This window comes from Lutra lutra, chromosome 11 (assembly GCF_902655055.1).
Source record: "Lutra lutra chromosome 11, mLutLut1.2, whole genome shotgun sequence".
NCBI lineage: Eukaryota > Metazoa > Chordata > Mammalia > Carnivora > Mustelidae > Lutra > Lutra lutra.
The window spans coordinates 14,741,410-14,760,288 of NC_062288.1; the positions used below are offsets into that span (position 1 = coordinate 14,741,410).

At 40.6% G+C, this 18,879-nt stretch overlaps 1 protein-coding gene across 2 annotated transcripts in view; it reads left to right on the top strand.

Annotated features, from left to right (window-relative positions):
- The first annotated feature begins 1,187 nt into the window (after window positions 1–1,187).
- Window positions 1,188–18,879, top strand: part of VPS41 (VPS41 subunit of HOPS complex) — a 179,829-nt gene continuing 162,137 nt past the window's right edge. For both annotated transcript variants that reach the window (XM_047694499.1, XM_047694500.1), the window contains exons 1-2: window positions 1,188–1,258; window positions 9,256–9,294. In XM_047694499.1, the coding sequence (XP_047550455.1) occupies window positions 1,238–1,258; window positions 9,256–9,294 (60 nt within the window). In that variant the 5' untranslated portion in view covers window positions 1,188–1,237. The remainder of the gene's footprint in view (window positions 1,259–9,255; window positions 9,295–18,879) is intronic.

Here is an 18,879-nt window from a genome sequence, read left to right on the forward strand (position 1 = left end):
TGCACATCTTTGTGGTCTGTATAAGGGTTCTTGTAGGACTTGAAGTAATGGAACTTGAGAGCAATGTTTGGGTTCAAGCTGCTTTACAAGAGATCTTAGAAACTCTCTGATTGGAAAGGTCAAAACTTAGGGTACTTGGCGCTTGGTTATAGATACATAAAGGCCTTGAGTTGGTCTTTTATCATTCCTTTGTGACTGACTGATCAGCAGACTGGGAGAGGGACCCCAGCAAGCATTAGAGAAAGAGGGTGGGGCTAAGACCATTTAAATCCTGGGGAAAACACAAGTGTCTCACACGAGGTCAGTTACTTAGACCACAGGAATCATGGGTTGACCAGGCTACAGTTACAGACCTCCTTTTATGAGTTACTTCTAGATCAGAGTCAGTGAGGCACGGGAGGCAAAAAGGGCACTGGGAACCCACCTTCTATTGTCATTTGTGGCACTTTTTTGCTAGTTATCACCTCCTGGAGATAACCAGAAAGAAGAAAATGTCTATTTTTGGATGAGATACTACAAATGTCTGAGGATTAGAAAGAAGAGCTCATAATGTCCAGAAACATGGAGAGGATGAAAGAAATACAATGGTTTTACAGATTTTACCAAGGACAAATTTATATTCTATCTTAAATATTTACCTATAGAATAGATCCAATAAAAGTTTAACAATTAATTTAATGAAACAACAGTTTTTAACTTCAATGTCCAGATGCCAAGAAGATTGCAACTTAAAGCAACAAGCAGTACAAGCTAACCAAATATTTTTGAAATATAAATTTGTATCTGATTCTCCACTGCCAAGACTGACGTATGCTTTATATTCACGTAACATTTTTTTTAAAAAGGACAAGAACACTCGTAGACTGAGCAGCATTTGCTATAAATGGGGAAAGCACTAGGGATTGCCGGAAGGATTAAATGAGAAAATTCATCCAAAACTCTAACCCCAGGCCCTGATATATAATAAATATTAGTAAATAATATCATAATCATGGGACCAGTAAGAGCAAAAGTAAAATAAATCATAGAATTAACAACGGTTCTGCTCAGATTCCGCACAGTACAACTCCATTGAGCTTGGAAAAGTCAAAAGCAGAGATGAAGCCCAATCTGCTCACCAACTGGAAAAGAAGTCCCGGTCAGATGCTGCTGAAACTACAGTTCCCAGCAGCCCCTGGGCCCCAGTGTCTCGGTTTCCCTCATTTCCGGGTCTGTCATGTGACTCCCCGGGGACACCATGGCGGAAGCGGAGGAGCAGGTAAAGGCTGTAACTGTTAGGCAAGGGAGTGAGAAGCGAGGATGAGCCGGTTGGGGCTTGGAGCGGAGGGTGATGGGTTGCGGAACTGCGGGAGGGCGAGGCAGGTCCGCCCACGGTGGGGCGCGCAGCTGGCAATGTCCATTTCGGGGAGCAGAGGAGTGGGTGGGGTGTCAGCTCTTGGAGGGCACCGGGCGGGGGGGAAGCGCTCTGACTGCACCCCCCGGCGCTGGTGAGGCGGCCTTGCTTTGCCGCTGCCCCTGTGGCCTTTCCTCCGTGAAATTTTGGCTTGAAGGCAGCCTGGCTATCCCAGGGACTGACTGCTCTTGGGGAAGCATAAAAGATGGCTTGAGTTTTGAGGCCAGGTGATTGAAATGTAAGTTCCTTTCCAGTCGAAGTTAAGGCAGAGTTGCTTTGCAAAAGAGCTAGCTAGGAGAAAGGAGATGATGAGTTTTGTTTCGTACCTATTGCTTTTAGGTACAAAGCTAAGTCAGCTATGGCGTGCAGCCGTGGTTAAGTGCATTTGTTCTGGATCAAAAATACCTACGTTCCCGTGGTGGTTCTCTTTCTTAATATGTGACATTGGTCTAGTTATTTAACTTTAAATCTAAGATGGAGATAAAAGAGTAACGTTCTATGAGAGTGGTTTAAGAAAAAATAAGTTAGTACAACAGTTAAAGTGCTTAGTAAAAGTTTGGCTGTAAGGACAAAGAATTGCGTGAGAGTATTTGTTGCTGGCAGAACATCAGGCGGCAAAGCCAGTCCACACTTGACAATGTGGCGCTGGAGTTTAGAGTAATAGTTAGTGATGGCGATAAGAGTTATTTTCCTACAGGCAGTAGTGGTAGTAAAAGTTAGTTGAAATGAAAAAGTGATAATCAAGAAGACAGAAAAGTGCAAAGGCCAGAACGTGAGGAAATACCCCCCCCCCCCCCCATTTCCAGGGCCATTTCAGGTTGTCAGAGTTTTTCCTTACAAATTAACAGGGTCATCAGTTTCCGTAATTGCTTCTAAAAAGTGATTTATGGTGAGCTGTACCATAACAAAAGAAGTTTAACTAGTTGATAATTTGTACCATTTGTAACATACTTCATTTACATAATGAAAATTTGCCTTGGGTACATTTGATAAATATCAGTAATTAAGAAATAAGGTAGAAATTTGGTTTGGGTGGTCACTGTGTTAACAGGAGTGTTGCTACCAGCCACTGAAGCCTCCCTTTTCTGATCCCATCACTTTAAAGGAAAAATGCTCTTTAAGCACATGTAATTTCATGAGTCATTGCTAGGTTTGATGATAGTGGTGAGATTGGTTTTCACACTCTTGGTCTTTCAGGTTGAAATATAGCTTATTTGTAGTCTGACTTAAAAGTAAAAAGCCAAGATCTTAGATAGAAGGTAGTAGAAATGGAGAAAGTAGCGCTTGGTATTTATTTAGTAGTGTTTTGTATGGAAGTTTGGCAAAGTTGTCTGATGTAAAGAGCACATGTAGAAAGTTAGTGATATAATAAAAGTGCTTTGAATTTTTATAGCACTTTCCAGTGTAAACCCTTTATGTCACATTTGGTCCTTGCAAAAGAATTCTGTATGGTTAATGATTATTCTGATATATAAGTCAGGACAAGCACTTGCTGTGTTCCAAACATTGTAATGGCTTCCCATTGCCCTCTGAGGAAAAGCCAGACTTGCTTAGGATACTTGAGTTGCCCTATAGAACCTTGTCCCAGATGCTCGTTTTCCCTTTTCTGACTTTATTTTCCACTACTCTTCTCTGCTTCCCTTCTGTCACTGGGTGGCATCAGATATACTTGGCTTTCTTACTGTTCATTCAACAGGCTGGCATGTTTCTACCTCAGGGCCTTTACTTATGCTGCTCCCTTTTTTTACCCCAGATATCTATAGGGCTTTCTCCCTCAGTTCTTTCATGTCTTTGTCCAAGTGTTATCTTTTTCAGTGAGATCATCTTTGATCATTCTTTGAAACCTCTTGCATTATTTTCCTCCTTAACACTCATCACCATCTGACATAGTGTGTTTTAAAATTTCGGTTATTTGTTCTGTATGTTTCTATGTTCATTTCTGTATATTCTCCCCATTAGAATGTAAGCTTCATGATGGCAAGGATTTGTTCACTGCTGTTTGCCTGATACCTAGAATAGTGCCACAATATATGTTAAATGATTGAATTGTACACATAAGCAAATGGAAGTTCAGACAACTAAAGTAACTTATTCAGGCTTGTATCTATAATAAGCCTCCAGTCTTCTATCGTCAGAGTTCACAATTTTTCACTAAAATACTCCACCCCACCTTTTAAAAAATACTAATTCTCATTTTAACTGGTTAATTCTATTAATTCTATATTATTCATTTAATTCTAATTTTTAACTAGAACCTAATTCTAATTTTTTATTTATTTTATTATTATTACTTTATGAAATAAAGTGAGCCCTTATCACCTTAATAAATGTCCTTCGAGTCATAATTTCACCTTTGACACTTTAACAGTCTGCATACAGTTAGAGCAGGCATTCATTCTCCTTTCACTATCATTCTCAAAAAAGACCAATATTTTGTCAATTGCAGAAAGAAGCAAACATTCACAAATTGTCCTGTTTATTTTTTAAAGCTAGTAAATAATTTTACCTATATTATCAGTCCTTTATAGATTAACGATGGTTAGACTTTTCTCACCCTGCTTGGTTTGTGCATTTCACAGTAGGAAGCCATTAAAATCTGGCCTTTTGTATATAGTTTTTTAAAGGCTAAAAGGGCACAAAAGGGGAGGTAAATGAATTTGCTAATTGTTCTGTTCTGCCACTTTGAACCTTTTAGAAAATCTTGACATAATTTCCCCCCCGGAACGCTTTATGAACTGAGATGTGTATTAAAATTAGCTACAGTGATGGGTTAAGTCAAAAGAAGCTTTCCTTGGCATCATGCACTCTCACTACAAACAGCCCTTTATGATGCGCAAGACAAAACTCAATCTCTCCTCTTTTCTGAGCATTGTATTCTTTGGTGATTGTGGTTTTTTCCCCTTTAATTCTAGAAAGAACCAAAATAGTAAGATCTGTACTGAATTAACATAATGTAATGTAGTTCATAGGCACTCAAACTAGAAAATCATTTTTTTGGATATGATTGAACATTTTTTGAAGTCAATGGGAAATCTTTGTTGGTGCTGGGTATGGTGAAGGTAGTTTGCAGAAATAAATACATATATATTACATAGTTCACAGAAAGGACTAATACCCTTTATTCTGCCTGGAAATCTTCTAACCAGCAGTTTTACTTAGCTCTGAAGTGATTTATAGGTGACCTTCATTATCACAGATGCCCAACAGTATTTGTTCATACCTCTTTTATGGATAACATTCTGCTTGAAGTCTGGTTGTTTGTGTATTTGTCTTATCTCTACTACAGATTGCTGAGTCTTCAAGAATAAGGACAGAGCCTACTCATGTCTGTATCTCTCACAGGGCTAGTGCTTTACAGGTACTAGGTGCTTAATAAAATGTTTAAATGAATTCATTAGGAGGAGAATAGCCTTCTGAATTGAAAATGTCAAATTATAAATTAGATGCAGTGGAATTTGTTGTTTTATCTTAACTTGAAACTTTTGCAAGTTAGTAATTCAAATGTATTGTAGATTACATTTCCCACATTCCTGCTCTGCCATCCCCCCCAGGTACCCTTTCATCTTTCCAACCAACCATCAGGGAGCCTAGTCTATTAAAATATTTGATCAGTCAGACCACATATTCCTTGACAAGAGAGGAGAGTTCCTTTTTTGAATTTTCCCTTTACATTTTAGAATTTGGGGAATTCTTATCCTTATTATAGAACATTTACTGTTTATCAGACGGCAGTTCAGGAGCACGTATACTCCCACGTGATTGTGCTCCATGTGTAAAATATAAGTCAAACCAACAAATACTTCCCTCCGTTTTCTTGCCTGCAAACTGGGGCATTTACTTTCCAGAACCCTTGTGAGTATGAAATGAGATAAAGTATGTTAACGTGGCCAGGTCAAAGTGTCTTTCTATGTCGGACATAGTTTATTATTCAAACTTGGGCTTTGCTCAAGTATGTAGTAGTCTCTTTTTTTTAATAGTTTGATCGAGATCTTTTAAAAGCAACTTCACTAATCACAGAAGAAATAAAGACAGACAAGAGTTTGCTAAAACAACGAATCAGAAATTTGGGGAAGATCCACTCTTTACCATCGTGTAACTAAAGTGTAGTCACAGATTGGCTTAGCTGGACGTGCTTATTGCCTTATGAGTTTTTCCTCTCCTCTGTGTCTGGGCTGGCTGGCTGAAGGCCGGCGTCACCAGCTGATTATTCGTAGTTTCTCTGGTACCCACATCACCACTTTGGAGAGGGAGCCCTCCTCAGGTCTGGGGTTCTGTGTTTCATGCAGCTCCCCGTTCTTGGCTGTTCAGTCGCCCTTGCCTCTGTTTCTTCTGGCTCCCTCCTCATTGCTTTTGTTACCACATGCTTGTGATTCGAGGGTCTTATGTAGACTGACAGCATCAGAAACTGTGAAGATGGAGTGTTTGCCTGGGTGTTAGCCAGTTCCCCAAACTGAGTTTCTGTGATCGTGATGCAGTCAGATTTGGCGCTGGGTCACTAGGTCGCCTCGCTGGTCCCTTTTTCCACACTGGGCAGACATCCAGGTTTTCCTTCCTTTGCAGATTAGGATGAGTGTGGTAGCTGAGCCTGTGAGGCTCAACGGGGTTGGTACCCTGAGTCTGCCCACTCTTGCCTGCTCCCCAGGTGCTCTTTCATCTTTCCTACTCAACCAGGCTTTTAGAAATTGAGGCCTCAATGATACAGGAATAACAGATACGTATCACACAAATATATCCTCTTATGTCTGCCTGTGTCTGACATTGGGATCTCTCTCACCCTGTCTTCCACTAAGCTTAGCTGTGTCATGCAGTCTGTAGGGAAGGAGAGAAGGTGGCAGTGCACCATTGAGTATTTCAGGTCCGTCCCCAAGCCAGGCTGATTGCCTGGGGCCTGGGCTGTGCTGTCTTTCTTCATCCTGCCGGCATCAGAGCAAACCTTCCTGGGGCTCCAGCCTCCATTTCTTCCCCAGATTCTGCACATACCACCCCCCCCCCCCACCGCCAATAATATACAGGTTCAAGAGGGGCCATGTCAAGGCACCAGGATTGTTGGATACGTGATTGAGTGTAAGGGATTGGTTTGCAGAACAAGTTGTTGAGTTTAGCTTTCAGCTGTTGCCTAGATTTTGTTCTGCTTCACATTTGCATCACTCTGTGCCTTCTAGCTCATCATGTTTGCTTCGAACAGAGCAGCATAATTTTTTTTTATTGTGGTAAAATATACATAATATTTACCACTTTAACCATTTTTAAGTGTATGATTTGGCGACATTAAGTCCATTTGCATCGTTGTTCAGCCATTACCCCACCATCCAACTCTAGAACTTTCTGTCATCACAGACTGAAACTCTGTACCCAGTAAACACTGATCCCCCTATCACCCCGCCCCAACCCCTAGTCTATTCTGTTCTACTTTCTGCCTCCTATAAGTGGAATCTACAGTATATGTCTGGTTTATTTCACTTAGAGAACAGCACAGTTTTGTAACTTATATTTTCAAGATTTAAGTTCTTTAAAAGAGTGTGAAGTTAAAAAATGTTTGAAAACCACTGACTCTTTCTGAATTGTAACCTTTCTCACCGTTCAGCCTAGCTTCTTGGATCCCTCCCTGGGACATTCACTTGCTAACTTCTGGTTTGCCCCTCAGTCTCTAGAACATTAAACACAGGGGCTTATTGAGTGGATGAAGCTAAGAAACAGGAGGCCAGACTGATTCCTGAAGTCACTCATGCATTGCTTCGGTGGGATTGTGGACAATATGTGATTTCTCTTGAGGCCACAGCTACATTTGGGAGGATTTTGCTGGTGCTGGGGGTCGGTTTGAGAGTGTCTTGGAGTAAATATTCTCACTGATACCAGCAGCCCCAGGAAGCTTCTCTGAGAGCCTGGTTTTCCCTGAAGACTTGGTTTTCTGAGAGCTGCATGCCGCATGGTGTCGGATTCTGGTGCTGCATGGTTTTCAGTACAGAGCAAGAGTGTAATTTGATTTTGAGTTTTGGGTTGCTGGGCGGGGACATATACTTTTGTTTTAATGAAGAACATGAATGGGACATTTGCCCCTTTCCCCCTTGTACCTAGTTGAATGGATTTCAAATAAGAAATTTCCTTAGGTTTAATGAAATTTTTCTGGAAAGAGCAGTCCAGCGTCCTTTTAGAGTCTTGAGTTGGGGAATAGGAATCTAGGTGCAGGTCACTGGCATGGTTGTCAAAGCCTCATTTTGCTGATATTAGTAACTCAATATTCAGGAACAGTCAGGGGTGGAAAGGGTGTCAGAAGTCATTAAGTTCAGCCTTTAAGCCTCAGTGTTCTTACCTCGAGGGTCATTAGGAAATTCTAAGATGCTAGGTGCAAAGCATTTAGCATTGCAGGGATATATATAATAGATGTTCAGTAAAGATGTCAGAATGGTAACTGTTAATAATAAATGGAGTGTGTCCAAAAGAGAAGGATCAGGATGGTAAGTGGATGAGAACCAGGATCTGGGGATGGTTAGCACAGAGGAAAAACAATTTAGAAGGGCAAGCATGATACATGTCATTAACTCTGGAGAACTGTCAAGTAGTAGAAGAATTGGATTTTTTATGTGTCTTATTGGTGCTAAGAACAAAAAGTTACTGTGGAGAGATTATAGCTCCAAATTAATGGGAATTTTCTAGTACTTAGAAGAACATTCAAACTAAATAGGCCACGTTGAGATTTAGAACAGATTCTTAGATTCCTCATGGGTAATGATACAAGTACAATAAAACTCTTAATTACAGGTAGCATTCATCCCCATTTTACAGATGGCCTTTGAGAGCAGGAACTATATTGTCCACAAGGCATTCCACAGGCAGCTGGCCACCTTCCAGGTTCTTCTTAATTTTCCATGAATGAAAATAAAATTTTTTCAAACACCAGATTTGTGTCTCTGCTGCTATACAACTTGTGCCGAGTAATATATGCATCTAACTTGCTTTAAAATGTTTATTTTTTTTTCTTGAAAAATACTAGTCATATCTAAAATGTCCTTGCCCCATTTTTTTGTTCTTTATCTCATGGATCGTTGTAAAATGCTTACATTCAGTGTCAGCATATTAGTTGTAACCTTTTATTGCTATTGATATCTATAAGTACGTTAAGTAAATCTTCATTTTGCTGACCTCTTTGAGGATGCATGGCATCAGCAGATTCTCTCTTTCACTGGACAGGTGAGAGATTAGCGGGATCAAGTCAATTTTTTCCCTTTTTGCTTTGTTTTCTCCAGAGCAGCAAGATTCATTGTCTAGCAAGGGGGAAACTGTGTTAAATGGCAGAATTTGTCTTCCAGTTAATGGTTTAAAGAGTGAATGTAAATTATGGAGCTTGTTTGCACAATGTCTGATAGGTACTACTATAGGGGAATTCTTTTGTAAAAAGCTGTTTAAGCGAGACAATCATTTTGACTTCACCAGATTAATAGCACAATAATTAATAGCACAAGGGCTTTTCAGTATAAAAATTGGCTTATAGATAATTTGAGATGGCAGTTTCCTCTTCCCTTCCAAGATCAGTAAGTAAGGCTGCTTTGCCAGACCTATTTCCATTTTTAGCGAAAGAAAGAGCTCTCTGTGTACTCACACGATAGTTCCTGAGGCCATTCGTTAACCTGCTGTCCACTCGAGGGAGGTCATGGGGGTCTGAGTGGCCCCGGAATAACCATCTCAGTCCTGCCAGATGTGGGAAGTTGTGGGAGGCCCACAAGGCGTGGAGTCTTTCCACTGTAGCTGCGGATTACTTCCCAGAAAGGGCAAGTGGATTCGGATGGTGGGGATGGGATGACTCTTTTCCCGTATTTTATTCTTTTGTCATCCTTCTGACTATTTTCCCCCTCTGTGCTTTGTAGGAAACTGAGTCTCTCGAAGAATCGACAGATGAGTCTGAGGTAAGATGGTGGTTCGGGAGCCTAAGGATTTCTGGCTCACCATGGTATCTCGTTCTGCCTTATTAAATGAGACATTGCTGAGGATTGGGGGGTGAGGTAAAATAGGGCCATGGGTGATTGAGCCTTGGGGAAGAATGTGACAGTTGTCTTTAAAAATATTAAATGGATTGACTTAAACAGGAAAAGGAATGCTTTCTCCTGATCTTGAGTAGTAGTTTAACCCAAAGTCTGTTGGCAGTGGGAACTTTGATGCAGAGTTTTACAGACTAATTTTGACACTTAAAAAAAAAAAATCTATATTTTAGGGGTCCCTGGATGGCTCAGTTGGTTCAGCGTCTGACTTGATTTCGGCTCAGGTCGTCCTCTCAGGGCTGTGAGATGTAACCCCAAGTTGGGCTCCCCACTGGGTGTGGAGCTTGTAAGATTCTCTCTCCCGGGGCGCCTGGGTGGCTCAGTGGGTTAAGCTGCTGCCTTTGGCTCAGGTCATGATCTCAGGGTCCTGGGATCGAGTCCCGCATCAGGCTCTCTGCTCAGCAGGGAGCCTGCTTCCCTTCCTCTCTCTCTGCCTGCCTCTCTGCCTACTTGTGATCTCTGTCTGTCAAATAAATAAATAAAATCTTTAAAAAAAAAATGGCAAACTGTTTAAAGATTCTCTCTCCCTATGCCCCTCCCCACTCCCCCCTCTTGCGTGGGCTCTCTTTCAAAAATCAGTCAGTCAATCAGTCTGTTTTAAAACAATCACTGTAGGTTCTCTAATATTTATTCTTTCTTCATTCTTTTAATGAATATGCCATGTTCACTGATGTAATTTCTAAATCATGGAAATTATAGTTTATTTCATAAAATAAGAAGGAAAGTAACTACCTGAAAAACTGTTAAGGAGCTAAGTTGTGCTAAAGGTTATATTTTAAGGAGAATAAATATATAAAAAATTTTATGTATCTATAAATGTATAATATATATTTATAAAGGTATATTTATAAGTATATAATAAATATAAATATATATTTATAAAAATAGATTTTTAAAAAAATTTTTAAATATTTTATTTATTTATTTGACAGACAGAGATCACAAATAGGCAGAGAGACAGGCAGAGAGAGAGGAGGAAGCAGGCTCCCCGCTGATTAGAGATCCTAATGCGGGGCTCGATCCCAGGACCTTGGGATCATGACCTGAGCCAAAGGCAGAGGCTTTAACCCACTGAGCCATCCAGGGGCCCCAAAATAAAAATTTTTTAAAAATTTTCAAGTCTATGCATAAGATATAAATTTAAGTATAACAGTAGTGAGCTACCAATTTTATGGGTGGACTATTAATAATAATTACATTTTTTCCTTTTAATATTTTATTTAGCTCAGAGGAATGAAACAATATCTATGATAACCTGCTGGAAATTCACACCAATGTGACTGTAACCAGTAGAGTCTATACATTTAGGTTGATGCTGCATACAGTTATTATATGGATTTTGTTTGCTTGTTCAGGGAAAAGGTGGGTTTAAACGTATTCTTCTAGAGAACATCTTATATGTTGTGCTACTGTGCATTTGCAGTTTGGCTGTAGAGCCATGATTCCTAATATCTTTACTGCTGAGGATCTCTCATCCTCTCTTTGGGGCTCCTGATAAGGCACTACAGAATTTGCTTATAGATACGGTATAATACTTGTTGATTTTTTTTTTTTTTTTGATAGAGAGAGATCACAAATAGGCAGAGAAAGAGGGGGAGCAGGCTCCCCACTGAGCAGAGAGCCTGATGCAGGGCTCAATCCTAGAACCCTGAGATCCTGACCTGAGCCAAAGGCAGAGGTTCAGCCCACTGAGCCACCCAGGTGCCCCAATACTTGTTGATTTTTTTTTTTTAAAGATTTTATTTATTTATTTGACAGAGAGAGATCACAAGTAGATGGAGAGGCAGGCAGAGAGAGAGAGAGAGAGAGAGAGGCAGGCTCCCTGCTGAGCAGAGAGCCCGATGCGGGACTCGATCCCAGGATCCCGAGACCATGACCTGAGCCGAAGGCAGCGGCTTAACCCACTGAGCCACCCAGGCGCCCCTACTTGTTGATTTTTTTTTTTTTTAATTTTTTTATTTTTTTCAGCATAACAGTATTCATTATTTTTGCACCACACCCAGTGCTCCATGCAATCCGTGCCCTCTACAATACCCACCACCTGGTGCCCCCAACCTCCCACCCCCCACCCCCTCAAAATTCTCAGATCGTTTTTCAGAGTCCATAGTCTCTCATGGTTCACCTCCCCTTCCAATTTCCCTCAACTCCCTTCTCCTCTCCATCTCCCCTTGTCCTCCATGCTATTTGTTATGCTCCACAAATAAGTGAAACCATATGATAATTGACTCTCTCTGCTTGACTTATTTCACTCAGCATAATCTCTTCCAGTCCCGTCCATGTTGCTACAAAACTTGGGGATTCATCCTTTCTTTCTTTTTTTTTTTTTTTTTACAGCTTTATAAACATATATTTTTATCCCCAGGGGTACAGGTCTGCGAATCGCCAGGTTTACACACTTCACAACACTCACCATAGCACATACCCTCCCCGATATCCATAACCCCACCCCCTCTCCCAACCCCCTCCCCCCATCAACCCTCAGTTTGTTTTGTGAGATTAAGAGTCACTTATGGTTTGTCTCCCTCCCAATCCCATCTTGTTTCATTTACTCTTCTCCTACCCCCTCGACCCCCCATGTTGCATCTCCTCTCCCTCATATCAGGGAGATCATATGATAGTTGTCTTTCTCCGATTGACTTATTTCGCTAAGCATGATACCCTCTAGTTCCATCCACGTCGTCGCAAATGGCAAGATTTCATTTCTTTTGATGGCTGCATAGTATTCCATTGTGTATATATACCACATCTTCTTTATCCATTCGTCTGTAGATGGACATCTAGGTTCTTTCCATAGTTTGGCTATTGTAGACATTGCTGCTATAAACATTCGGGTGCACGTGCCCCTTCGGATCACTACGTTTGTATCTTTAGGGTAAATACCCAGCAGTGCAATTGCAGGGTCATAGGGTAGTTCTATTTTCAACATTTTGAGGAACCTCCATGCTGTTTTCCAGAGTGGTTGCACCAGCTTGCATTCCCACCAACAGTGTAGGAGGGTTCCCCTTTCTCCGCATCCTCGCCAGCATCTGTCATTTCCTGACTTGTTAATTTTAGCCATTCTGACTGGTGTGAGGTGATATCTCATGGTGGTTTTGATTTGTATTTCCCTGATGCCGAGTGATGTGGAGCACTTTTTCATGTGTCTGTTGGCCATCTGGATGTCTTCTTTGCAGAAATGTCTGTTCATGTCCTCTGCCCATTTCTTGATTGGATTATTTGTTCTTTGGGTGTTGAGTTTGCTAAGTTCTTTATAGATTTTGGACACTAGCCCTTTATCTGATATGTCATTTGCAAATATCTTCTCCCATTCTGTCAGTTGTCTTTTGGTTTTGTTCACTGTTTCCTTTGCTGTGCAAAAGCTTTTGATCTTGATAAAATCCCAAAAGTTCATTTTTGCCCTTGCTTCCCTTGCCTTTGGTGATGTTCCTAGGAAGATGTTGCTGCGGCTGAGGTCGAAGAGGTTGCTGCCTGTGTTCTCCTCGAGGATTTTGATGGATTCCTTTCTCACATTGAGATCCTTCATCCATTTTGAGTCTATTTTCGTGTGTGGTGTAAGGAAATGATCCAATTTCATTTTTCTGCATGTGGCTGTCCAATTTTCCCAACACCATTTATTGAAGAGGCTGTCTTTTTTCCATTGGACATTCTTTCCTGCTTTGTCGAAGATGAGTTGACCATAGAGTTGAGGGTCCATTTCTGGGCTCTCTATTCTGTTCCATTGATCTATGTGTCTGTTTTTGTGCCAGTACCATGCTGTCTTGATGATGACAGCTTTGTAATAGAGCTTGAAGTCCGGAATTGTGATGCCACCAACTTTGGCTTTCTTTTTCAATATTCCTTTGGCTATTCGAGGTCTTTTCTGGTTCCATATAAATTTTAGGATTATTTGTTCCATTTCTTTGAAAAAAATGGATGGTACTTTGATAGGAATTGCATTAAATGTGTAGATTGCTTTAGGTAGCATAGACATTTTCACAATATTTATTCTTCCAATCCAGGAGCATGGAACATTTTTCCATTTCTTTGTGTCTTTCTCAATTTCTTTCATGAGTACTTTATAGTTTTCTGAGTATAGATTCTTAGTCTCTTTGGTTAGGTTTATTCCTAGGTATCTTATAGTTTTGGGTGCAATTGTAAATAGGATGGACTCCTTAATTTCTCTTTCTTCTGTCTTGTTGTTGGTGTAGAGAAATGCAACTGATTTCTGTGCATTGATTTTATATCCTGACACTTTACTGAATTCCTGTACAAGTTCTAGCAGTTTTGGAGTGGAGTCTTTTGGGTTTTCCACATAGAGTATCATATCATCTGCGAAGAGTGATAGTTTGACTTCTTCTTTGCCGATTTGGATGCCTTTAATTTCCTTTTGTTGTCTGATTGCTGAGGCTAGGACTTCTAGTACTATGTTGAATAGCAGTGGTGATAACGGACATCCCTGCCGTGTTCCTGACCTTAGCGGAAAAGCTTTCAGTTTTTCTCCATTGAGAATGATATTTGCGGTGGGTTTTTCATAGATGGCTTTGATAATATTGAGGTATGTGCCGTCTATCCCTACACTTTGAAGAGTTTTGATCATGAAGGGATGCTGTACTTTGTCAAATGCTTTTTCAGCATCTATGGAGAGTATCATATGGTTCTTGTTCTTTCTTTTATTAATGTGTTGTATCACATTGATTGATTTGCGGATGTTGAACCAGCCTTGCAGCCCTGGAATAAATCCCACTTGGTCGTGGTGAATAATCCTTTTAACGTACTGTTGAATCCTATTGGCTAGTATTTTGGCGAGAATTTTTGCATCTGTGTTCATCAAGGATATTGGTCTGTAGTTCTCTTTTTTGTTGGGATCCTTGTCTGGTTTTGGGATCAAGGTGATGCTGGCCTCATGAAATGAGTTTGGAAGTTTTCCTTCTATTGCTATTTTTTGGAACAGTTTCAGGAGAATAGGAATTAGTTCTTCTTTAAATGTTTGGTAGAATTCCCCCGGGAAGCCGTCTGGCCCTGGGCTTTTGTTTGTTTGGAGATTTTTGATGACTGTTTCAATCTCCTTACTGCTTATGGGTCTGTTGAGGCTTTCTATTTCTTCCTGGTTCAGTTGTGGTAGTTTATATGTCTCTAGGAATGCATCCATTTCTTCCAGATTGTCAAATTTGTTGGCGTAGAGTTGCTCATAGTATGTTCTTATAATTGTCTGTATTTCTTTGGTGTTCGTTGTGATCTCTCCTCTTTCATTCATGATTTTATTTATTTGGGTCCTCTCTCTTTTCTTTTTGATAAGTCTGGCCAGGGGTTTATCAATCTTATTAATTCTTTCAAAGAACCAGCTCCTGGTTTCATTGATTTGTTCTATTGTTTTTTTGGTTTCTATTTCATTGATTTCTGCTCTGATCTTTATGATTTCTCTTCTCCTGCTGGGTTTAGGGTTTCTTTCTTGTTCTTTCTCCAGCTCCTTTAGGTGTAGGGTTAGGTTGTGTACCTGAGACCTTTCTTGTTTCTTGAGAAAGGCTTGTACCGCTATATATTTTCCTCTCAGGACTGCCTTTGTTGTGTCCCACAGATTCTGAACTGTTGTGTTTTCATTATCATTTGTTTCCATAAATTTTTTCAATTCTTCTTTGATTTCCTGGTTGACCCATTCATTCTTTAGAAGGATGCTGTTTAGTCTCCATGTATTTGGGTTCTTTCCAAATTTCCTCTTGTGATTGAGTTCTAGCTTTAGAGCATTGTGGTCTGAAAATATGCAGGGAATGATCCCAATCTTTTGATACCAGTTGAGACTTGATTTAGGACCAAGAATGTGATCTATTCTGGAGAATGTTCCATGTGCACTAGAGAAGAATGTGTATTCTGTTGCTTTGGGATGAAATGTTCTGAATAGATCTGTGATGTCCATCTGGTCCAGTGTGTCATTTAAGGCCTTGATTTCCTTGTTGATCTTTTGCTTGGATGATCTGTCCATTTCAGTGAGGGGAGTGTTAAAATCCCCTACTATTATTGTATTCTTGTCGATGTGTTTCTTTGATTTTGTTATTAATTGGTTTATATAGTTGGCTGCTCCCATGTTAGGGGCATAGATATTTAAAATTGTTAGATCTTCTTGTTGGACAGTTCCTTTGAGTATGATATAGTGTCCTTCCTCATCTCTTATTATAGTCTTTGGCTTAAAATCTAATTGATCTGATATAAGGATTGCCACTCCTGCTTTCTTCTGATGTCCATTAGCATGGTAAATTCTTTTCCACCCCCTCACTTTAAACCTGGAGGTGTCTTCGGGTGTAAGATGAGTTTCTTGTAGGCAACATATAGATGGGTTTTGTTTTTTTATCCATTCTGATACCCTGTGTCTTTTGATTGGGGCATTTAGCCCATTAACATTCAGGGTAAGTATTGAGAGATATGAATTTAGTGCCATTGTATTGCCTGTAAGGTGACTGTTATTGTATATTGTCTCTGTTTCTTTCTGATCTACTACTTTGAGGGTCTCTCTTTGCTTAGAGGACCCCTTTCAATATTTCCTGTAGAGCTGGTTTGGTATTTGCAAATTCTTTCAGTTTTTGTTTGTCCTGGAAGCTTTTAATCTCTCCGTCTATTTTCAATGATAGCCTAGCTGGATATAGTATTCTTGGCTGCATGTTTTTCTCATTTAGTACTCTGAATATATCATGCCAGCTCTTTCTGGCCTGCCAGGTCTCTGTGGATAAGTCTGCTGCCAATCTAATATTTTTACCATTGTACGTTACAGACTTCTTTTCCCGGGCTGCTTTCAGGATCTTTTCTTTGTCACTAAGACTTGTCAATTTTACTATTAGGTGACGGGGTGTGGACCTATTCTTATTGATTTTGAGGGGGTTCCTCTGAACCTCCTGGATTTTGATGCTTGTTCCCTTTGCCATATTGGGGAAATTCTCTCCAATAATTCTCTCCAACATACCTTCTGCTCCCCTCTCTGTTTCCTCTTCTTCTGGAATCCCAATTATTCTAATGTTGTTTCGTCTTATGGTGTCACTTATCTCTCGAATTCTCCCCTCGTGGTCCAGTAGCTGTTTGTCCCTCTTTTGCTCAGCTTCTTTATTCTCTGTCATTTGGTCTTCTATATCGCTAATTCTTTCTTCTGCCTCATTTATCCTAGCAGTGAGAGCCTCCATTTTTGATTGCACCTCATTAATAGCTTTTTTGACTTCAACTTGGTTAGATTTTAGTTCTTTTATTTCTCCAGAAAGGGCTTTTATATCTCCCGAGAGGGTTGCTTTAATATCTTCCATGCCTTTTTCAAGCCCGGCTAGAACCTTGAGAATCGTCATTCTGAACTCTATATCTGACATATTACCAATGTCTGTATTGATTAGGTCCCTAGCCTTTGGTGTTGCCTCTTGTTCTTTTTTTTGTTGTGAATTTTTCCGCCTTGTCATTTTGTCCAGATAAGAGTTTATGAAGGAGCAAGTAAAATACTAAAAGTGTGGCAACAACCCCAGGAAAATATGCTTTAGCCAAATCAGAAGAGATCCTGAATTGTGAGGGGGGAGAAAGGGGATAAAAAGGGGTTCAGAAAGAAAGAAAAAAAAAACTATTAAAAAAAAGAAAGCCGATAAAGAAAAAATATAAAAAGAGGAAAAAATATATATATATTAGATAAACTATTTAAAAAACGTTAAAGAAAGAAAACGGTAAAAGTTAAAAAAAATTTAGCAGAAGAAGAGAAAAAGAAAAAAAAAATTGAAAAAGAAAAAAAAATTAAATTAACTGCAAGGCTAAAAATTCATGGGGAGAAAGCCATGAGTTCCGTGCTTTGCTTTCTTCTCCTCTGGAATTCCGCCACTCTCTTTGGTAGGTGAACTTGGTCCTGGCTGGGTTTCCCGTAGATCTTCTGGGGGAGGGGCCCGTTGTAGTGATTCTCAAGCGTCTCTGCCCCAGGCGGAGTTGCACCGCCCTTACCCGGGGCTGCGCTGAGTAATCTGCTCGGGTTCGCTTTCGGGAGCTTTTGTTCCCTGAGCGCTTTCCGTAGAGTCCGGAGGACGGGAATAAAGATGGCGGCCTCCCGGTCTCCGGCCCGGAGGAGCCGAGAGCCCGGGGCCCCACTCCTCAGTGCGCCCTCAGAGAACAGCGCCAAATGACTCCCGTCACCCTGGCCTCCGGCCGCGCTCCGAGCTGACCGAGCCTGCGACCGGTTCAAGGCAACCCCGAGCTGAGAGTCACTCCTCGGCTCTGTCTCTGCAGCCGGCTTCCCCGTTCTAATACCGGTAAGCTCTGCGACACTGAGACACCCCCGATCCTTCTGCGACCCTGCAGGACCTGAGGCCGCGCTTACCCCGCCTGGGCTTCACCCCAGTTAAGCCTCTGGAGCGATGTCCCTCAGCGGAACAGACTTTTAAAAGTCCTGATTTTGCTCCGTTGCTCCGCCGCTCGCCGGGAGCCGGCCCCTCCCCCCGCGGTCTATCTTCCCGTCGCTTTGGATTCACTTCTCCGCCAGTCCTACCTTGCAGAAAGTGGTTGATTTTCTGTTTCTGGAATTGCTGTTCTTCTTCTCTTCAATCTCCCGTTGGATTTGTAGGTGTTTGCAATCTTTAGATAAGCTCTTTAGCTGATCTCCCGCTACCCCAAGTAGTCTCAGCCTGCTACTTCTCCGCCATCTTGACTCCTCCCCTGCCTCTTTTTTTAAGGTTGTATAATATTCCATGGTATGCCCATACCACATTTTACGTGTTCACCCACTGATGGACACTTGAGTGGCATTTACCTTTTGGCTTTTATGAGCAGTGTTACAATGAACATGAGTTTAAAAGTATCTCTTTGAGACATTTTGCTTTTAATTCTTCTGAATATGTGCCCAAAAGTGGAATTGCTGGATCACATGGTAATTCTATTTTTAATTTTTTGAGGAACCACTATACCATTTTCTCATTTTCCATAGAGACTGCACCACTTTATGTTCCCAGCAGGAATGCACGGGTGTTCTAATTTCTCCACATCTGCGCCAACACTTGTTTTTTCTTTTTTTTTTTTTATAGTAGCCGTCCTGACAGTTATGAGGTGATATTGTGGTTTTCATTCATTTTACTAATGATTAAGTGATATCAAACATCTCTTCATAAACTTTTTGGCCATTTATATATTTTCTTTGAAGAAATGTCTGTTCAAGTTCTTTGCCCATTTTCAAATTGTGGTTTTGGTTTTTGTTCTTGAATTGAGGAGTTCTTTATATATTCTGGATGTTAGTCTGTATCAGATAAAAATGGATGGATGGATGGATGGATAGAAAAGGATAGAGATATACATATTGTATTTATATATAATTCAACAACCTGTGCATAGAATAGATGGATAGATATATTGACATATAGATACAGATCTATAGAGTTGTGATTTAACTATGTCTCTATAAAGAATATAAATAATGTAATACATAAAAAATATAGGGGTGCCTGGGTGGCTCAGTGGGTTAAGCCTCTGCCTTTGGCT